The sequence below is a fragment of the Camelina sativa genome, chromosome 11 (genome assembly GCF_000633955.1).
Source record: "Camelina sativa cultivar DH55 chromosome 11, Cs, whole genome shotgun sequence".
Classification (NCBI taxonomy): domain Eukaryota; kingdom Viridiplantae; phylum Streptophyta; class Magnoliopsida; order Brassicales; family Brassicaceae; genus Camelina; species Camelina sativa.
Window position 1 is genome coordinate 31,208,013 of NC_025695.1, and position 19,156 is coordinate 31,227,168.

General features: G+C 35.7%; 4 protein-coding genes across 5 annotated transcripts; 1 reads left to right on the forward strand and 3 right to left on the reverse strand.

The window, feature by feature from the left end:
• On the forward strand, nt 1,700–3,497 carry LOC104724798 (nudix hydrolase 11). Of its 2 annotated transcripts, XM_010443350.2 has the most exons (6): nt 1,700–1,821; nt 1,925–2,159; nt 2,431–2,730; nt 2,820–2,962; nt 3,045–3,164; nt 3,260–3,497. In XM_010443350.2, the coding sequence occupies exons 3-6, from the start codon at nt 2,526–2,528 to the stop codon at nt 3,464–3,466; spliced, it is 675 nt and encodes a 224-aa protein (XP_010441652.1). In that variant the 5' UTR covers nt 1,700–1,821; nt 1,925–2,159; nt 2,431–2,525; the 3' UTR covers nt 3,467–3,497. The 2 variants fall into 2 exon arrangements, with proteins under 2 accessions (XP_010441652.1, XP_010441651.1); XM_010443349.2 differs by having other exon boundaries at nt 1,700–2,159.
• Nucleotides 3,446–5,132, reverse strand: LOC104724797 (magnesium-chelatase subunit ChlI-2, chloroplastic). Its single transcript, XM_010443348.2, has 3 exons — nt 4,946–5,132; nt 4,706–4,806; nt 3,446–4,629 (listed from the first exon to the last, which is right to left on the reverse strand). Exons 1-3 carry the CDS (start codon nt 5,052–5,054, stop codon nt 3,577–3,579), a joined length of 1,263 nt encoding a protein of 420 aa, XP_010441650.1. The 5' UTR covers nt 5,055–5,132; the 3' UTR covers nt 3,446–3,576.
• LOC104728538 (pumilio homolog 15) lies at nt 9,380–9,775 on the reverse strand. The gene has a single exon (XM_010447499.1). It carries the CDS (start codon nt 9,773–9,775, stop codon nt 9,380–9,382), a length of 396 nt encoding a protein of 131 aa, XP_010445801.1.
• Nucleotides 10,436–18,604, reverse strand: LOC104724802 (GDSL esterase/lipase At5g45920-like). The gene is made up of 5 exons (XM_010443352.2): nt 18,367–18,604; nt 17,898–18,125; nt 11,065–11,132; nt 10,823–10,987; nt 10,436–10,721 (listed from the first exon to the last, which is right to left on the reverse strand). Exons 1-5 carry the CDS (start codon nt 18,466–18,468, stop codon nt 10,559–10,561), a joined length of 726 nt encoding a protein of 241 aa, XP_010441654.1. The 5' UTR covers nt 18,469–18,604; the 3' UTR covers nt 10,436–10,558.

Consider the following 19,156-nt stretch of genomic DNA (forward strand, 5'->3'; position numbering starts at 1 on the left):
CATGAGAACTATGAAACAAATGCTCTGAAGCAAATAGGAATATGTGAAACCACGAATACTCGAATTGTCATCCTCGAAGGAATCGATGGATGATAGAATTGTCATGGTCAACAGACACTTAGACGTTGTAGAAGGAGCGAAAGCCACACAAATCGCCCAAACGAGGTACACTGATATTCTATTGATTTATTGAAGTTTAAATAAATGATAAACAATGCTTATATATTGATTTATAGATACTGTCTTTTAAATACAACATGGTAGGTGATATTACAATTCTAGAAAGAGACAAGCTGAGAAATGTTACCGTCTTGAATATTATCATTTAATGGTAGATGTTAATGTTTTAAAATTTATCAGTTAGAGGTGAACACCTTAGTCTATTTTTCGTTTCAGTTCATTTAATTCTGTTTTACTAAATTCTAACTGAACTAAAATCAGAACTAGTTCTAGTTAGTTCAATTCAGTGTTACTTCGCTTTGGAAAATACAAGTCAACTCACAAAACACAAAACAAACAAACCGTAATTTGATAGTAATATAGTATATTTTAGTAACAGGGAGATATAAATTTATTTATTTTTGAAAAGGCCTAAGAATAAAATCAGGGAAAAGAAGTTAAGACAGGTCAATCATGCGAAGAAAGAAACACGCCTTCAAAAAAAAAAACTATGCAAGAGGAAAGAAACAAATTCTTAACCTTTACCAAAAAAGAGTAAAAAAAAAAATTGAAAAAAAAAACAAGAACCAAAATCTTCCACAATAAACTATCAATTGTCTATCATTAATCATCTTTTTTTTTTTTGATTTTTTTTCTTCCTTTTCTACCATCTAATATTATCAACAAATAGTTTGCAACAAATAACATATATATCCTCTATACCATCTCCATATAATTTAATACCAACAGTCGAAGTTGGATAAAAATATCATTTTTATCTAGTTGGATCTTTTTATCTAGTTAGATCTGAGTGTTCTTTTCTAGTTAGTTAAATTTGTGTTTCTCAAAAACTCACAAAAAAAAATCATATTTTTAAAAACAAAAACTAGGGACGAATGTGAAGTGACCTTAGTGCAGTAGCAGGAGGTAAGTCCATTTGTAGAAGGCACCATCATACCAGAGATCGAATCCTGCTTCCTACGAATATAGGAACTTGGCTAATGGACCGGCCAGTTGTGACCCAATGGTTGACAAAAAAACGATTCTGCTTTCTACGAATATAGCAACTTGGTTAATAGACCGGTCAGTTGTGGCCCAATGGTTGACAAAAAAAACTAGCCACGAATCATTCTTTTCTCTTCAATCACTAAAGTTTTTCAATCTTAAAAAGGTATTTTACAATGAGAGTAACACCAAAAACCACAAATTTATTCTTCAGCATGCACTTGATATATAGGAAAGCCAAGAAAACCCTCCAAAGCCAAATATAATTAAAAAAATTTCACTTTTCACAATAGCGTTGACCACCTTATTAGTAGAAACTATTACTTGATGACATTCCCAAAAATCAAACTAAACCCATTTAGAAATGCTATGTATTCTCTTGAAAAGAAACTAATCTTAATATTGGTCTGGTTCCATTTTAAACCAAACCGTTGAAAGGTTGGTGCATAGAATTTAGTTTTATTTGGTTCAAATAGGTTAAAATGCTCGCCTCAAATATCAAATTCAGGGTAATGTTTTTTTTTTATATACATAAATATTATGTATTTTATTTTTAATGAGCTTATGGTCTTGGTTCTATACACAGTTACAAAATAGAGAAAAACACGGGCGACTTAGAATTGGAGATCGGAATAATAATTAGGCTTGAACGTTCGGGTATGTTCGAGTTCAAATCGTATATTTGAGATTTTCATATTTTTGGATTTAGATCGGATATAAGACCATTTCGGGTATTTTAAAATTTTGGATACGGGTTCAGATCGGATTTTTCGAATCGGATCTTCGGAAGTTTACCACCAAAAACAAGTGATTCACTGCCTAGATCTAGTCTCTAGATTGAATCCGGAAGTTTATCACCGGAAACAAGCGATTCACTGCCTAGATCTAGTCTCTAGATTGGATCCGGAAATTTACCACCTAAAACAAGCAATTCACTGCTAGCACCGTCGATCACAAGCGCGGCCACTTTCCGAGGTCGAACTCGTTTATCAAGGGTAATGTTGTGATCTCAGTTTCAAAAACTGTTGTCTAGTAAAGACAATTAAAAACGTTTTCAACAGGCAAAATTTGTTAAAATAGTAAACACTTTTGATGAATCTATTTGTAAAAAAAGTAAAAGGAATGAGATTAGTAACTGATGTGGTTAGGTTAACTGCGCAATTCACTTTCTGTTTTCTATTTCTCTAAATAAATTTTCTTTTATCTTACTAATTATTTGTTGTACACTCCCTAACAAATCTGAGTCTTCTTTCGTTGTAAATAAAGATCTGGATATGTTACCAAAACAAGGTCGCTTTATTCAGATCTGAAGAAACAAGAAGAAGAAACATAGTTCAACTGTTAAAGTCTCTGTTTCAAATATGTCTTCTTCAACAACAACAGATTCTGCAGAGTTGCAAAATCTGATCCAACGGTTTCAAAATTACAACAAACCTCATCTTCTCCCACATTTTCCTGCAAAATCTTCAGCTGTCTTAGTTTGTCTATACCAAGAACAAAGAGAAGACAAAGACGAGCTACGCGTAATCTTAACCAAACGCTCCTCTACTCTCTCTTCTCATCCTGGTAAAATCAAAATCTCTCTCAATTCAGAGTAAAGTTTTTATCTTTATACCAGAAACAGAGGAACTTGTGTAAAAATAAAATAAAAACAGGGGAAGTAGCATTGCCTGGAGGAAAAAGAGACGAAGAAGATTCAGATGATATAGCTACTGCCTTGAGAGAAGCTCGTGAAGAAATCGGTCTAGATCCTTCTCTTGTTACAATCATTTCTGTTCTTGAACCATTTGTTAACAAGGTAAAAAAAATTGCATCGAAACATCTACAGTTTCAAGTTACTAAATTGGTTATCTATCTAATAGTTCTATCGGATATTGCAGAAGGGAATGTCTGTTGTACCAGTTATAGGATTTCTACTCGATAAGAAAGCGTTTAGACCAATACCAAATCCAGCTGAAGTAGAAGAAATCTTCGATGTTCCGTTAGAGATGTTCCTCAAGGTTCGTAAAACTGAAACTTTCCCCTGTTTCTGGTTAACCTCCATCTCCAAACCTTACTCTTTAATAACTCTCTTCTGTTGGGGGGTTTAACACAGGATAAGAACAGGCGAGCGGAGAAACGAGAGTATGAAGGACATAAATATCTTCTTCAGTACTTTGATTACTATTCCGAAGATAAAGAAATAAGCTTTATCATATGGGCACTCACTGCTGGTATTCTCATCAGAGTTGCCTCCATTGTTTATCAGAGATTACCAGAGTTTCAAGAACGTAAGCCAAGATTCTGGAATCAGCCCAATTGATTCTTGAAAAAAAAAAACAAAACTTTTCATGTATAATAAGGGATACAAATTGAATCTTCTTAGTGAGTCGAAGCATATGTTAAATGTGTTTTCAAGAATCTGTCTTTACTTTAGTTGAAAACCTCGTAGAACTTCTCGGTAACGAGGATTCCAGAATCCATAGACTCCAACGGATCTTTTCTGAGTCTGTGTCTTAAGCAGTTCGGTATAACGATACCAACATCTTCAGCTGTAACTTGATCTCTTCCTTTGAGTGCCGCAAGTGCTCTAGCTGCTCTGTTTGTCACTATGTCTCCTCTCAATCCGTCAACGTCTAGCTCAGCGCATACCTTTGAGATCTTCACTTTCAAATCTTGATCGATCTGAACTGCAGAAAGATTGCTTCTTGCAGTAGTTATCTGCTCCTGAAGCTGCAGCTGTTCTGCTAAATAAGATTCTCGAAACTCCTTTGGATTACTATCAAAACGAGCTCGCTCTTCAACAATCTTAACTCTCAGCTCCGCATCTCTAACCGTCCCTACTTGCGCATGCATACCAAAACGGTCAAGAAGCTGTGGTCTAAGCTCTCCTTCTTCTGGATTCCCTGAACCAATTAGGATAAACCGAGCAGGGTGAGAAATCGAAATCCCTTCTCTTTCAACAGTGTTCCAACCAGAAGCAGCAGAATCAAGAAGAACATCAACTAAATGATCATCCAAGAGATTAACTTCGTCTACATATAGAATCCCTCTATTAGCTTTAGCTAGTAGCCCTGGCTCAAACGCCTTGATACCTTCAGTTAAAGCTTTTTCGATATCAATTGTTCCACAAACTCTATCTTCTGTAGCACCTAAAGGAAGATCAACCATGTTGATTTTGGTTTCGATAACAGGCAACTGTTCTCCCTTTTGTACTCTCTCTCTCACTTCTTTCCCCATAAACTCAGGATCTCTAGGGTCTGAGTTATACGGATCACCAGCAACCACAGTGATCTCGGGAAGCAAATCAACCAACGATCTAACGGTAGTTGATTTACCGGTTCCTCTATCTCCCATTATCATCACACCACCTATCTTCGGGTCAATCACGTTTAACAAAAGGCATAGCTTCATCTCATCTTGTCCTACAATAGCAGCAAATGGATAAACCGGCCTTGCACTTTCCTTTGAATCAAACTTCTTTTCCTAAAACCAAAAACATTCCAAGATTCAAGCTTTTTTACTGTTTCTTGATCAATTAAAAAAAAAAAAAGACTCATACTTGTTCAATAGGGTTGATCTCTGTGGCGACATTCATAACAGAAACATGGTAACGAGATCTGTTCTTCTTCGGCTTTAATTGGATTCTCCCACAAAACTTCCCTGCAAAAGCAAACAACACACACAGTTCTTAACAATTTTCTAATCTTCAATTAAGCTTCACTGGTTTTAAAAAAGTTGGAACTTTCTGTGTAATGAGCAGATAAAAATTTGTACTTTAGGGTTAAAAAAAGGTTCGAACCTGGTCCGGAGAAGACAGGGGAGATTGAAGATGATGAGGAAAGAGAAGAAAGACGACTAGGGCAAGTTAAGATTGGAGAAGGAGATAATGGTCCGAGAAGAGACGCCATTGTTAGTGAGCTCTCTCTCTGATTTCGTCTCTTTTATCTTTGAGAATTCGTTTTTTTGTGTTGGATAAGGAGATAGAGAGAGGGCCTTTTATATTTTGATTGGTTGATAATGGGCTCATATATAAGGCCCAATTTATCTGATAGGTGTGGAAGATATATAGATTTTATGGGGCCTTTTATATTTTAAAGAGATCAATCAGTTTGGTCTAGTTCGGTTCGAACCATACTGAATTATTTTCAGGTTTTTTGATTCAATTCGGTTTAAAAGACCCCTCTGCGTTTGGTTTGGGTTTGCATAAAAAATTGTTTGGAATTGGAACGATCTTCGCATACTATAATCAGAACAGTCAGTTGGTTGATTTGCTTCATGTATCGTTGGTTGACAGTGGCGGACCCAGGAAATTTTTTTAGGGGGGGTCAATAATTTTTTTTAGGGGGGGTCAATAAGAAATTAGCTGTCGTTTAAGAATTTTAAGCGCTATAAATAGTTAATATTTTTTTTTGTTAAATATCGACTTTTTTTTTTAACTCTAGATTCTCATCTGAGCAGCTACTTTTTTAGATAATGAGTTAGGAATAGGGTGGACATTTAAACCGAACCAAACCAAACCAAACCAACCGAACTCAAACCGACTCAAACCAAACCCAATTCTACTCTCTAACCATTCAGCTAGGTTTCTTTTCAACCCAAATGGTTCGGTTCGGTTTGGTTTAAAATTGAACCAAACCAATAACCCAATATGTTTTTTTTAATTAATAAATAATATTATTAAAATTATAGATATGTGATCTTACCTATGACCAATTGCATTTGGTTTCTATTTTATTTTATTTTAAATTTTTTAATAAATTTAACTAAATATAAATATAGATTTAATTATGTTTACTTTAATATTAGTTTAATTTCAATTTTCTAGTTTTCTAATTTAGTTGACTAATTAAATATTATAAAACCATAATCAATTTTATTTTGTTACATTTATTGATTTTTTAACTGAATTAAAACCGAACCAACCTACAACCAAACCAAACCGAACCGAACCAAACATAAACTGATCCGAACATAAACTAAACCAAACTAACTTTGGTTGAGTTTGGTTAGAGTTTTACCAAAACCGAATAAATCAAACCAAACTGAACCCGATCTTAAACCGAAATGCCCACCCATACATTTGAGCATTGGTATAAAAATTGTTCAATAATGTTTACTAAAGCATTTCTTACTATAAATCGTTTTCTTATCCAATTCTTTCAACCCTATCCAGTTTATTACATATGTGGGATTTCAAAAATGCACCTTTACCAAAGGATTTTAACGATATCACTAACCTTTCCGACAACATAAGAAAAAGTTTTGGAAGATCTGGGATTTAATGGCCCAATTAGTATCACAACTGTTAATGTTGTAGGGGGACAGTATATGTTTGTTGTTAGGATGGTTGATGAGACGATCGCACCCGTATTCTCAATCCTCGCATAGGATCCATAGGAAACGATTTTACCGGAATCTCATAATTTCGACGAGACAATCAGCGTAAAAATCGCTCATTACAAAAACTCCCACATCTAGTTATTGAGTCGCACAACCAACCACCCTTCGCGACCAAGTAACAAGAGAGGTGGGCTGGAATGTTTGATTCTATCCAGCCTCGGAAACCACTTCCCCACGAATACTCTAATTCACTACCAACTCCTCCAGTGTCGATCGGTACCTCAACCTTACCACAAAACCGTCTATGCCAGACCACAATAAAAATACTTGATTAAATCACAAACCAACCGTTCATTTCACAAACTCATAGTTGGATATGAAGCTTATAGCACCATGAAACTCCCCACCAACTTTTAGCCAAATTAGACTCCGATTTATCCTTCAAACATTGCTCTGAAGTAGCCATCCCATACCATTTATCGATGTCTATCTATAGGTGTTGCTCTGAAGTAGCCATCCCATACCATCCCATACCATTCCATACCACCAACCCAATAATCACGAACAGAGCCTCCCTTCAAACTCCTTTTCGCTACAAAACCCTAATCCTTAACAACTATCGATTCATTAATCGATTAAATATCAAACAACACGACTTACCTCGATAATAACCATGAGAGAGCCTCCTTGTCTCTCCCAATCTACCATCCAAGATCCCATCCTTCCGCTCACACATGAAGAAGATGGGTCTCCATTCTCCTCCTCTTATGCCCCAAACACAATGTTTCTTCCTGCAACATCCTTGATGCACGACGAAGGAGAAGCTTCCCTCAAGCCCATTGCTCGATCTCCTCTTCTCCTTAACACAAAGACCTCCTTCCCTTTTTGTCCATCCCCAATCCGCATCCCTTCTCTCTTTCTCCCCAAAGAGACCAAAGCACACCTCTTCTCGCTTCTATCTTCCTTAGAACGACAAGACGGCCAACCCCCTAACAAGGACTTCGAGATATTCCTTATATACTCCTAGAGGTTTCCCCTAACAAGATTCCTTCGAGATATCCCTTAAACCAGCGATTTAAAACATAAATTGCCACACCAAAGTTGTTGGTCTCGGCCGACACCCTTTAGTGTCGCTCAACACCTACCCCGAACAACACTTCTGGTTTGCAGGCGTTACAATTCTCTCCCTCTAACAATAGATTCGTCTTCAAATCTGAAAACACATATATCCACAAGACGCATCCTACCACCGGTTCGTGGCACTACCCGACCCCACTGGTCAACTCAACTCTGGCCCTCCCGACCAGCACAATCTTGACACTCTCGGTCAAGACAAATAAAAAATCAATGATTGAACCCCCATCAATCTCCGAGATCCGCATCCGGTTATCATGCTTATCCCCACGTCTGTGACACTTTTGCCTCCAACTCATCTACTCTTAGGTTGTAACCTTCGAGTTATACTGATCTCACTCTCAGACCTCACATCTTTGAGTCGTCATACCGATCTCACTATTAGAACCTCCGTCTTTGAGTCATACCATCTCACTCTTGGGTTGTCACCCTCGAGATCTCGGTACATGTAACACCCATGAACCAATTAGTGTGTTTTGGAGGTGGGTGTCGATCGACACCAGGAGGAGTGTCGATCGACACCAGCAAATTCCGGTTCAACAAGGTTTAATCCAATGGTCGATTCCTATGGTTGTTGGATGAGTTTTGGATGGATTAGAGATGGATGGACGCGGACATTCGACGTTCAGCTTCAAGTATATCGTGTCTGCAGAGTCGGTGTCGATCGATAAGAGGAGGGTGTCGATCGACACCAAGGATGTGTGTCGATCAACACTGAGAGGCAGTGTCAGTCGACACCAAGCTGTGTAGGTCAACACCAACTTGTCCGACACTTGTTTCTCTGGTTTGTTGTGTTTGTTTGTGTTTGCTTAACGTTGGAATCTCAGTTGCTTGTGTGTATAGTCCAGTAGATTGGAGGATTACCTCAGTGAGTGTTTATGACAATACTCATGCATCTCAATTTGTGTTTGTGGTGCAGGTAAAGGCAAAATGTAATCATGGAATCAAGGCGATGAGGAGGAGGATGTTCTAGAGACCTGATTGATTGTGGTCTAGCTATTGTTTGGTTGCTAGAATGGAGTCGATAAAACATTGTAAGATGTTGGAATTGATAATTGACTTTATTGGTTTATTGGATTATTCATTGTTGTAGACTTTAATGGTTTAATGGTATTGTTTGGTTATCTGTTGTTGTTGATTGATGCTAGGTTGTTACTGGGTATGATACCACTAGAGATTATATTAATATATATACAAAAAAGTAAGGGTTGTTTCACTACCCGGAGAATCCCCATCTCCTCTTCCACTCTCAGTACCGAAGCCCCTCGAGCTATTAGTATCTAGGTAACCTCCCGTCCCCTCAGGAGAACTCCCATCTCCTCTGCCACCCTCAGGACCGCAGTCCCTCGAGCTATCGGTATCTAAGAAATCTCGTCCCCTCTGAAGAACCCCCATCTCCTCATAAATTTTTCAGGACCTCTGTCCATATAGCAACCATGTCATAACGTCTATAAGCATTTCCTCAACCAAAACCACCTCTGTGATCCTCTTAAGATATCATTATACATTATACATAGTCTAAAAAGAACGATAATTAGAAAATTTTAAATATAATTTGGTTTATTTTTTCATTTTTATATAAAAAATGAGTTGAGGATATATATAGACCAATAAATATATATATATATATATATATATATATAATGAATTGTCAATACCAAAACAAAAAAAATTGTCATGTAGACCAATAAAGAGATAATGAAACTGTACTTTTACGGATGTGATGTCTTAGTGAAGAGTATTGAATTTTGTTAATGTTTTAAAGTATCCAATCATGCTCTTTATGGATATTCTCTATAGAGACATCAAATCTCGCCTTATATATCCTTCTTAAATAGATTCCATCTTGTATTGCTCTCCATTCCCATAATCTAGACTTTTTAAATGCTCTAAAGCTCTGATTGTGTTTAAATTCAGGTCCTTGTTTTAAAATACACATAAAATGCATCGTACCGAATAAATTATGAAAGAAATAGTCTGTAAAATGCCCTCCATTTAGTATTATTATTGGACCTAGTACGTCATTTTTAGAATAACATCTCATCCAAAAGGATTTCTTATTTTTGAGTTCGTTCACGATCCTAATTCCAGCGCTAGATACATGGCCAAACATACAAAGACTAAAAACAAGTAGGAAGATCGTGAGAATTTTCATTTTTTTTGTTGTTGTTGTTTAGACTTGATTTTTCTTTCGTGTATTAATAATCAACATATATGTCGCTATTTTTGCATTTACAGTTTTTGTTTTGTTTTTCAGTTAAGATAGATTTACTAACTTTAATTAAGATTTCAAATCATGGGAGACTATCAATTTGTTTTTCAGTTTGAAATTTTGTGTACCAGCCTAGCAAAGTTTATTTCATCTATGGTAATGAGAGTTTGAACTTTTGTGTATCAGCCTAGCAGAAATTATTTCAATATTTAACGGTTCATTTTACTAGTAATTTTATTGAGAGTTTAAAATGGACCGGCCAGTACTTTAAAAGGTTTTCACTAAAATTTATTCTTTAAAGTGTTTGTTTATTAATTTAAAAATCACTTAACTAATTTATAATTAGTCTTGTTATTAATTCTTGAAGGTTTTTTTTCATTAAAAACTCAAAACTGATTTAGGCTTACCGGAAAAAGGTTTTTGGTCTATATAGTTACACTTCTTTTTTTGTCAAACCTCTATGTAATATTTACTTGGGTACCATTTTGGTCGGACAAAACTTGAATTTGGTTTATATTCGTTTATATGTTGTCATTAACATGTTTGTAAAAATATAAACTAGAGCATACACACCCAAAATAAAATAAAAAACTAAACTAAACGAAGTAAAATGTGAATATTATTTGATAAGAGTGGATTATAACATCATTCGAAGGTCATAATTATTCCAAACTAATATCGTTAAGACGATTATTATTCCAAACTACATGATGATAATATAAAGCATCAAAACTCATGAAAGGCTTTGAGAGGATCTTTTGGGTCAACATCTTCTATAAGGGGAAGATCGACGGCTAATTCCTCAGCTCCAATGCTTTCTTCATTAAGCTTATTTGCTACTTCTTCAAACAATACTTTGTTACCGACCCGACTCAAATGTAACCCATCCCTAAAATTCGAGAAAACACAAATTTGGTTAATCGAGGATCAAATAATCGGTTTTGAAAATGCACCGTATACTAGGTATATATGTAAGAGTTAGTGTATGACCATAGACACTCTGTTTGCCAATTTGGAATTTGCTGCATTTTGGACCAAAGATCAATGACCAAAATTTGACATTCCTTAGCAACTTCTACACATGCTTTTGCGTATAGTCCGGCCACTTCATTCGTTCTTTCTGGCAACCCCGTTGTGTTTTCAATATAAGGATATCTAAAGATAAATGTCTTAAATTAGTTCAAGACGTACAAGAAAATAGTGAATGACAAAAAAATTAAGAGGACTCGAACCTCAGGCGGGCCTCTTCATGGATTGGAGGAGGAGTTATGAGAATAATGGCCGTTTGTGGCCAACGGTTCTGAGAATCACCGTAGCAAAAATTTCTCATTTAGTATGCGAATCCATTATTTATGTAAAAGTAAGAATGTCTAAAATCTTTTCACTTAGTGGTTCGACAAAGTATATACATTTGGTGCTTTTAAAGTTTACTTTCCCAAAAGGAGATATATATGATCAAAGCTTTGGCCTTTTAGTCAAAAAGGCAACATTTTTAAATTAGTCAATAGATTAATGCTTTTAGTTTTAACCACAATACCATTTGAAGAAAAAAAAACAAAAAAGAAAGCTAATTCTTTAGTTTTAATGTAATTTTCACACCCAATTAGTTTTTTTTTCTTTCAATTTTAATCATTTTGTAGTCCAATTGATTTTATTTTTCACGTACTTCCGCGAAGCGTTTATATTCTAAGTGTCTCAGGACCAAAACTTTTAAACTTATTTGACAACAAATTCTTTGATGCATAAACTCAGCAATTATGGCTTAATTACTCTACCAAAGTTTCTCGCAAATTAGAAAAACAAATACGACGGTGCAATCGTAAATAAACTATTTCACATGTAATTAATTTATTTGAATAAATAGCATAACATATATAGAGTTTTGATTTATTTGAATAAATAGCATAACATATCAAAGAAGATAACACGTATTTGTTATGATTTTTTCCTATGGTAACTCATAAATAAATTGTGTTATTTATGTGTTAGTTAAATAAATAGCGTGATACAAAGTAAAAACACATGCTATCGAACCATATATATAGCATAAATATTGTTAAAACATGCACATAATTAATCTTATGTAAAATAACATATCATTTGCCATTCACTTTTGCAAATAAATACATCGAACATTAATCACCTAGTTCATATTCTCAAGGACGTAGTTCATACAAACATTCCCATATTGATGATTATTTTGTCCATATTGATGATTATATTTATATATATGCATGTGCAGCACTAATTATCTAAATTATATTCTCGACTCGAATATCCATTTCCGTTTCCATATTTCCGTTTCCATACAACTTAGTTCTAGAGTATACAAAATATTTTCTTATTGATGACGAGAATATATGCATGTGCAACATTAATTACCTAGTTCATATTTCTCGGGTATACAAAACATTTTCATATTGATCATTATATATGCATGTGCAACATAAATTACCTAGTTCAATTGAAGCGATAAGTTCGTGACGTCAGTTGGCGAAAAAAAAAAGCAATTTTCTTTGTTATGTTTTAGCTCGTTAAGCTTCACCTTTCCGATGATTGAGATTGTGTGTCTTTTTCCTCCACCGGCTCCGCCAGATCCATCTTCACCGATTTCATCTTCACTTTTCTCTGGTTCCTTTTCACCGGATCAATTTCTTCATCATATCGATGTGGTGATATCAGATTTGCCTTCTTCTTCCCCTTTTCCTCAGGCAAGTTATACTATTCCCTCTGAGAAAGGAGTTCTTGGAGCGTCCCCTTCTTCTTTGATCAGAGAAAACTCGTCTCTTCCTCCCTCTTCCCTCCAAGCTTCTTTGCGTGGTGTTTCTGATTCAGGTTTCAATTGGGCTAAAAATCTTACCTCTTCGGGTAAGATTTCTGTTTTCTCGGTTCCGATTTCTATGTGTTCTGAAGGTCATCTTCAGGTTAAGATTTCAAATCTTGTGTTTGAAAGAGGTGCAAAGCTTTCATGAAAATTTCATTGTCGGCATCTTCTATGGCAAGACTCCATCTTATGGGAAGATTTGGGGAGTTTTAAATTTTCTGTGGGATAAAGATAAAAGAGTTACAGTTCATAAACTGACCTCAAATGCTTTTCTATTCAATATCCCCTCTCCATCGTTAAAGAATCGGGTACTGCAACAAGAATTATGGCATGTGGGTGATTCTTCGTTCTTTGTCACGACTTGGAAATCAGAATTCAGTTTAATCCTCCTTCATTAGAGAAAGCGCCAGTTTGGGCATCTATTAAGGATATCCCTTTTGATCTAATCACTCCAGAAGGTTTAGTATAATTTGTAGGCCATTGGGGCGAGCAGTGGATCATAAGCCGTTCACTAGTATCAACTCTGCAAAGGTAAAAGTAATTGTTGATCTTATGAAACCTCTTCCAGCTGTGTTAGAGATAGAGCGAGATGATGGTCAGGTCTTGCTTCTTAACGTCTCTTACCCATGGTTGCCTCCTCTTTGTCCTCTTTGCAATGAAATTGGACATAAAGCTTTACTTTGTCCTACTGCTATTAGTTCGCAGATGAATTCTTCTATGGCAGGAAAAGAGAAGCAAACTTCTAAAGGACCTGCAAATAATTCTTCTTCGTCAACTCATGTGGAAAAGCATCAGGTTTGGAAACCCATTTCTGAAGGTTATGTTAAAGAAGTTTTGGCTCTTATTCCAGTTTCTTTGGTTCATGGAAAAGAGGTTTTACCTACTTCCTCTCAGGAAACCGAAATTCCCTTAGGTTTCTCCTCAATCTGGCTTATCTTTTCCTACAAGTGGTCAAAACCAGTATATTCCCCCAGCTCATGAATGTTCATCTGTTGATTTGGATGTAGCTTCGACCAGTTCTGCTCAGTCGTTGGAATTAACCACTCATAATGTCCTCCCCTCGCCTTTACTCTTAGTGGTTCAATCTTCTACTTCTATCTCAAACCCTTTTGAAGTATTATCAGTAGAGGAAAATGCTATGGTTGTGGGTGAGACATCTTCTTCTCTAGTTCTCTATAGTTCTTCTTCCTCTTCAGCCCCCTCGAAAGATAAGAAATCTAAAAGAAAGAGGTATGACCAAATATCACCTGCTCAAGGTGGCGTACTCTCCCTGCAAAGAGGGAAACGTCACACTCAATAATCTGTTTTTATATTAGACAACTTTTTTTGGAATGTGCGAGGTCTTAATGATTTGTCAAAGCATCGACCTCTTTGTAATTGGCTTAGTACTCATCCAGTCACTTTTGGAGCTTTTTTGGAGACACATGTTAAAGAAGCTAGTAAGGAGTCTATAATGTCAGTTTTTGGTCCAGAGTGGACCCTTCTATCTAATTACCAGTTCTCGAAGTTATGAAAGATTTGGATCATATACAAAGCTCCAATTAAAGCAAGCGTTCTTTTTGTCGACCTTCAATCAATTACTTGTGAGATTTCTTTGGAGGATGGCTCAGTTCTAATTTATACAGCGGTTTATGCATCTTCTGAGGAAGAGGAAAGGAAAAAGCTTTGGAGTTCACTTCATGATAGATACACTTCTCTTTGTTTGGGGAACAAGCCGTGGATGATCAATGGGGATTTCAATGAGATTCTTAATCCAGAAGAGACCTCAAATATTAACATTGTCAGCTCTACAAGAGGTATGCGTTTGTTTGGAGACTGTTTAGCTAATTTAGGTCTCTTTGATCTTCCCTTTAGTGGACCTAAATTTACTTGGACGAATAAAAGATCAGGAGATCCGATTGGGAAAAAACTAGATAGATGCTTGGTGAATGGTTGTTGGCTGCTCATGTTCCCATCTAGTTTTTTGTAATTTTCAAGCTCCTGAGTTCTCTGATCATACACCTAGTTATATCAAGATTGTCACGCCTCCTCCGTCATATGGTACTAGGCCATTTAAATTTTTTACGCTTTTAACAAAGCATCCAAGTTTTCTGGATTCTGTCATGGAAGCTTGGACACATGTTGGCATTTCAGTCCTTACTCTTAAAGATTTCTGTTTCAAGCTAAAACAGTTGAAAAGGCCTATTAAGGATTTGATGAAGAACAGTTTCAGTGACATAGAAAAGAGAGTTGTTGAGGCTCACTCCAAGCTTAAGGATCTTCAGCTGTTAACTTTGAATGTCCCATCTCAGACAAATATTCAAAATGAAAAATCAGCTTTGGAGGGGTGGTTGCATCTTAGTCTTGCTGAGGAGAGTTTTTTTAGACAAAAATCTCGACTAAGATGGTTGGGAGAAGGTGACTTTAATACTTCCTTTTTTCATAAGGTTACTACAGCTAGGAATGCAGGAAATGCCATAAAGTTTCTGTTGAAACCAGATGGATCTTCCACTTCATCTCTCCAAGAAACTCATGTTCTAGCTGTAGACTACTTTGCTGGGATTCTATGAACAGTTAGAGGTTTGTTTTGTCCTGAATTACCTGAGCTCCTTTCTTCTTTAATCTATACAACTTGTACGGATGAGCAGCAATCTTCTTTATCCTCTCCTTTCTCTGCTGAAGCAATAAGAGCTTGTCTTTTCAAATTGCCTCTCAACAAAGCACCAAGGCCAGATGGATTTCCTGTAGAGTTCTTCAAGGCTACATGGTCTATTATTGGACAGGAATTAACATTGAGTGTGCTTCGGTTCTTTCAGGATTGTTTTATCCCAACTGCTTTAAATTCTACTTCTCTAATACTAATACCAAAGTGGCCAGGAGCTGTTGAATTGAAGGACTTCTGACCCATTGCCTGTCTTAATACGGTTTATAAGCTCATTTCTCGTCTCTTGTTAGACAGATTAAAGAGTCTGCTTCCTGACCTTATACTTCCAAACCAAACTGCATTTGTTAAAGACATACTTTTATTAGAGAACTTGCTTCTTGCTTCAGAAGTTATGCAAGGTTATCATCGTAATACAAGAAGAGAAAGAATTACTCTCAAAGTTGACATCTCAAAAGCTTTTGATTCAGTCAGATGGGACTTTCTTCTCGATTCTCTTCAGGCTTATAAAGTTCCTCTTGTTTTCATTACCTGGATAAAAGCGTGTGTTTGTTCCCCGTATTTCATTATTAGTATAAATGGGATTTCTTCAGGTTTCTTTAAAGGAAGGACGGGTTTGCGCCAAGGAGGTCTTTTATCGCCAATTCTGTTTGTTCTGGTAATGAATGTGTTATCCTTAATGTTGAATAAAGTTGCAGTAGAAGGATCTTTCAATTACCACCCTGGGTGTGAGGAGCTTCAGCTTACTCATCTTTGTTTTGCTGATGATTTACTAATCTTTTTAGAGGGTTCCGAGAAATCTTTGAGAGGAGTTATGTCTGTTCTCGCAAAATTTGAGAAAATCTCTGGTTTGAAAATGAATATTGAGAAGACCTCCTTGTTTTATTCTGGTGTAAGTGAGGATACCTTGAACCGGCTAAAGCATGTTTTCAATCTTACTCCATCCTCTCTTCCGGTCCGATACTTGGGTCTTCCTCTTTGTTCCAAAAAGTTTTCAATTAAAGATTGTGATCCTTTACTATCTCAAACTCGTAAGAAGCTGAATGCTTGGACTCATAGGTTTCTGAGTTTAGCGGGTAGATTAACTCTCTTATCTACAGTTATCTCCGGAATTATCGGTTTTTGGACAAGTGCTTTCTTCCTCCCTAAGCAGCTTATTAGAAAGATTAATAGTCTCTGCAGCTCCTTCCTTTGGCATGGAAAGGTAGACTCTCCCTCAGGTGCAAAAGTGTCTTGGTTTAACATTTGTTTTCCTAAATTCGAAGGTGGACTTGGTTTAAGGCACATTAGTAGTTGGAACGAAACTTGTGTGTTGAAACTTTTTTGGATGTTATTTTTTAGAGCTGGTTCTTTTTGGGTGGCCTGGATAAAAAATAAGTATCTTTCTAAATTTCCTTTGTGGGCGCTCAATGAAAAGAATGTTTCTTACTCTTGGAATTTCAGAAGATTACTTAAGCTGCGTTTCAAAGCTCTTAAAATTTTTAGCATCCATATTGGAAATGGTGATTCTACATTCTTCTAGTGGGATCCATGGACTCCTTTTAGATCTCTTTACCATTTCTTTGGTTCAGATGGCCCTAGTCACTTAGGGATCCCTTTGTTTTCAACTGTGGCTGAATTGAGCAATGAGAATGGTTGGTCTTTTCCTAATGCTAGATCAGAGAGACAAGTTCTTCTCCACTCTTTTATCTCTACCATTACTTTGTCATCAGCAAATGATATTCCGGTTTGGGCAATCGACGGTATGGTACAATCTTTCTCTTCTAAAGCTATGTGGAATGCTGTTAGGTTTTCGAATCAAGTAAACTCTTGGACTCCTCTTGTATGGCACAAAGCTGTTATCCCAAAGCATGCTATAAATTCATGGCTATTTATACTTAATCGCAACCCTACTCTTGATCGTTTGTCTACTTAGGGAGTGGATATTGAGTTAGACTGTCTTCTTTGCGGTTTCGCTCATGAATCTCGAAATCATCTGTTTTTTTAATGTGCCTATTCTGCTGAAGTATGGAGATTGATTACACAAAGATTTAAGCTATCATCACCTCCATTTCTTTGGGATCAGATTCTTCTTTGGATGCCATCAATTTCAACATCAAAACATACAAAACTTGCTCTCTTTCAAGGTTGGCAGGGTACACTCTATGAACTGTGGAGAGAAAGAAATCGACGATTCTATGAAGATCTTTCGGTCTCTCCAGTTTCAGTAGCAACAAACATCATCTCCACCATGAATAACAAATGTAGTTCTTTAATGCAATTGAGTTTGAAGCGAGGGGCTTCCCTTCTTCAATGTTGGATCAGTTAAATTTCATATCAAACATTAGGCTCTGGTTGCTTCTTCCTCTTTTCAGTCTTTGTTTGGTTTAAAACTTTCATCGTTCTAGCTCTTGTTAGTCTTATTCTTATTTTTTGTTTATAATATAATTTTATCCTGTAAATTTAATATTTTATTTATATAAGAAAACTCTTTAACAAAGAAAAAAATAATAATAAATTACCTAGTTCATATTCTCGAGTGTACAAAACATTTTCATATTGATATTATATACGCATGTCCAAGAATTAAATGAGATAATATATAGATATAAAATGATCACCTTGAGAAACGAAACAATAGAGCGAAGATTCTGCTTGTACTCGTGAAGTGGCACATGCTGAAACCCCGAGCATCTCTCCGGCAGACACGCGTCGTTCGCTCCAAAGAATACAGTCACCGCCGCCGGAGATTCTCCGCCATCTTCTTTAGCCGCCGGAAAAACTCTCTCGACTACTTTCAACGCCCACCTCGTGTTATATCCACTGTATCCTAGGAGCACTATATCAGCCTAATAAATTTTATATCTCAAAAGTGTTAGTTATTATTTTTTTAAAAAGGGTTAAATACTAGTAAGAACAAAAAGGTGATATACTACTATTAAACATAAGAAAACTTCACTATGTCTACTAAAAATTAAAAATAATCATGATTAGTAAGAAAAACTTATATAGAGAAACGAAGAGTTATCAGTCAAAACCTATGTATAAGATTAATTACAAAGATGTAAATATGTGTGTATATATCTATACCTTGCGGCGGAGAAGATCGGCGAGAGAAGCGCCCCAGCCACCGTCACTAAAGGATTCTTCAGTGATTGAATCACCAAAGAGAAAAATCTTCTGTCTTATCATCTTCCTCTACCTTTTTTTCTTGTTATAATTTGTAAGGTCCTCTCTCTCTTTCTCTTTCTTGAGAAAAATGTGTTAAGAAGGAGTTGTAGTGGTTTTGCTGAAATGATCAAGGAAAGGCTTATCATTGGAGATACAAAAATAAAATAAATTAAAATAAAAGTAGATGCACTAATGATGTTAATTTTGCATCAAGATCATTTTGTTGTTGCATTTAATGATGTTATATTTTTAGTGTTTTATAAATATATATTATTTAAATTATAATATTTCAATTTGTAGTGTTTTAAAATAAAATAAAGGGCTAGATGAATATAAAGTTGGTAGTTTTTCGTTGTGTTTCTAGATAAAGTTAATTATATATTTTTTTTAAACAAAAAAATAATTATGTGAAATTTGATTGTGGAAAAAAAAATGTGAAATTTGATTATTATATGGTTGTAATGTTTATACAAAAATTAATTTTATATAATATATTTTAAATCTATATTAGAAAATTTTAACATTTATCAGTTTAGCATATGAGTGTGACTGTGATGGGACGGGAGTGGATTGCCGTACTACTTTTCATTTAAGTCGTCATATATCATATACTAACTATATAACCTTGTGTGTTTTAGTAGACAATTTTTTAAAAATTATATAACTATATTTATGTAAACTATATAACCTACTCTATTACATGAACCCC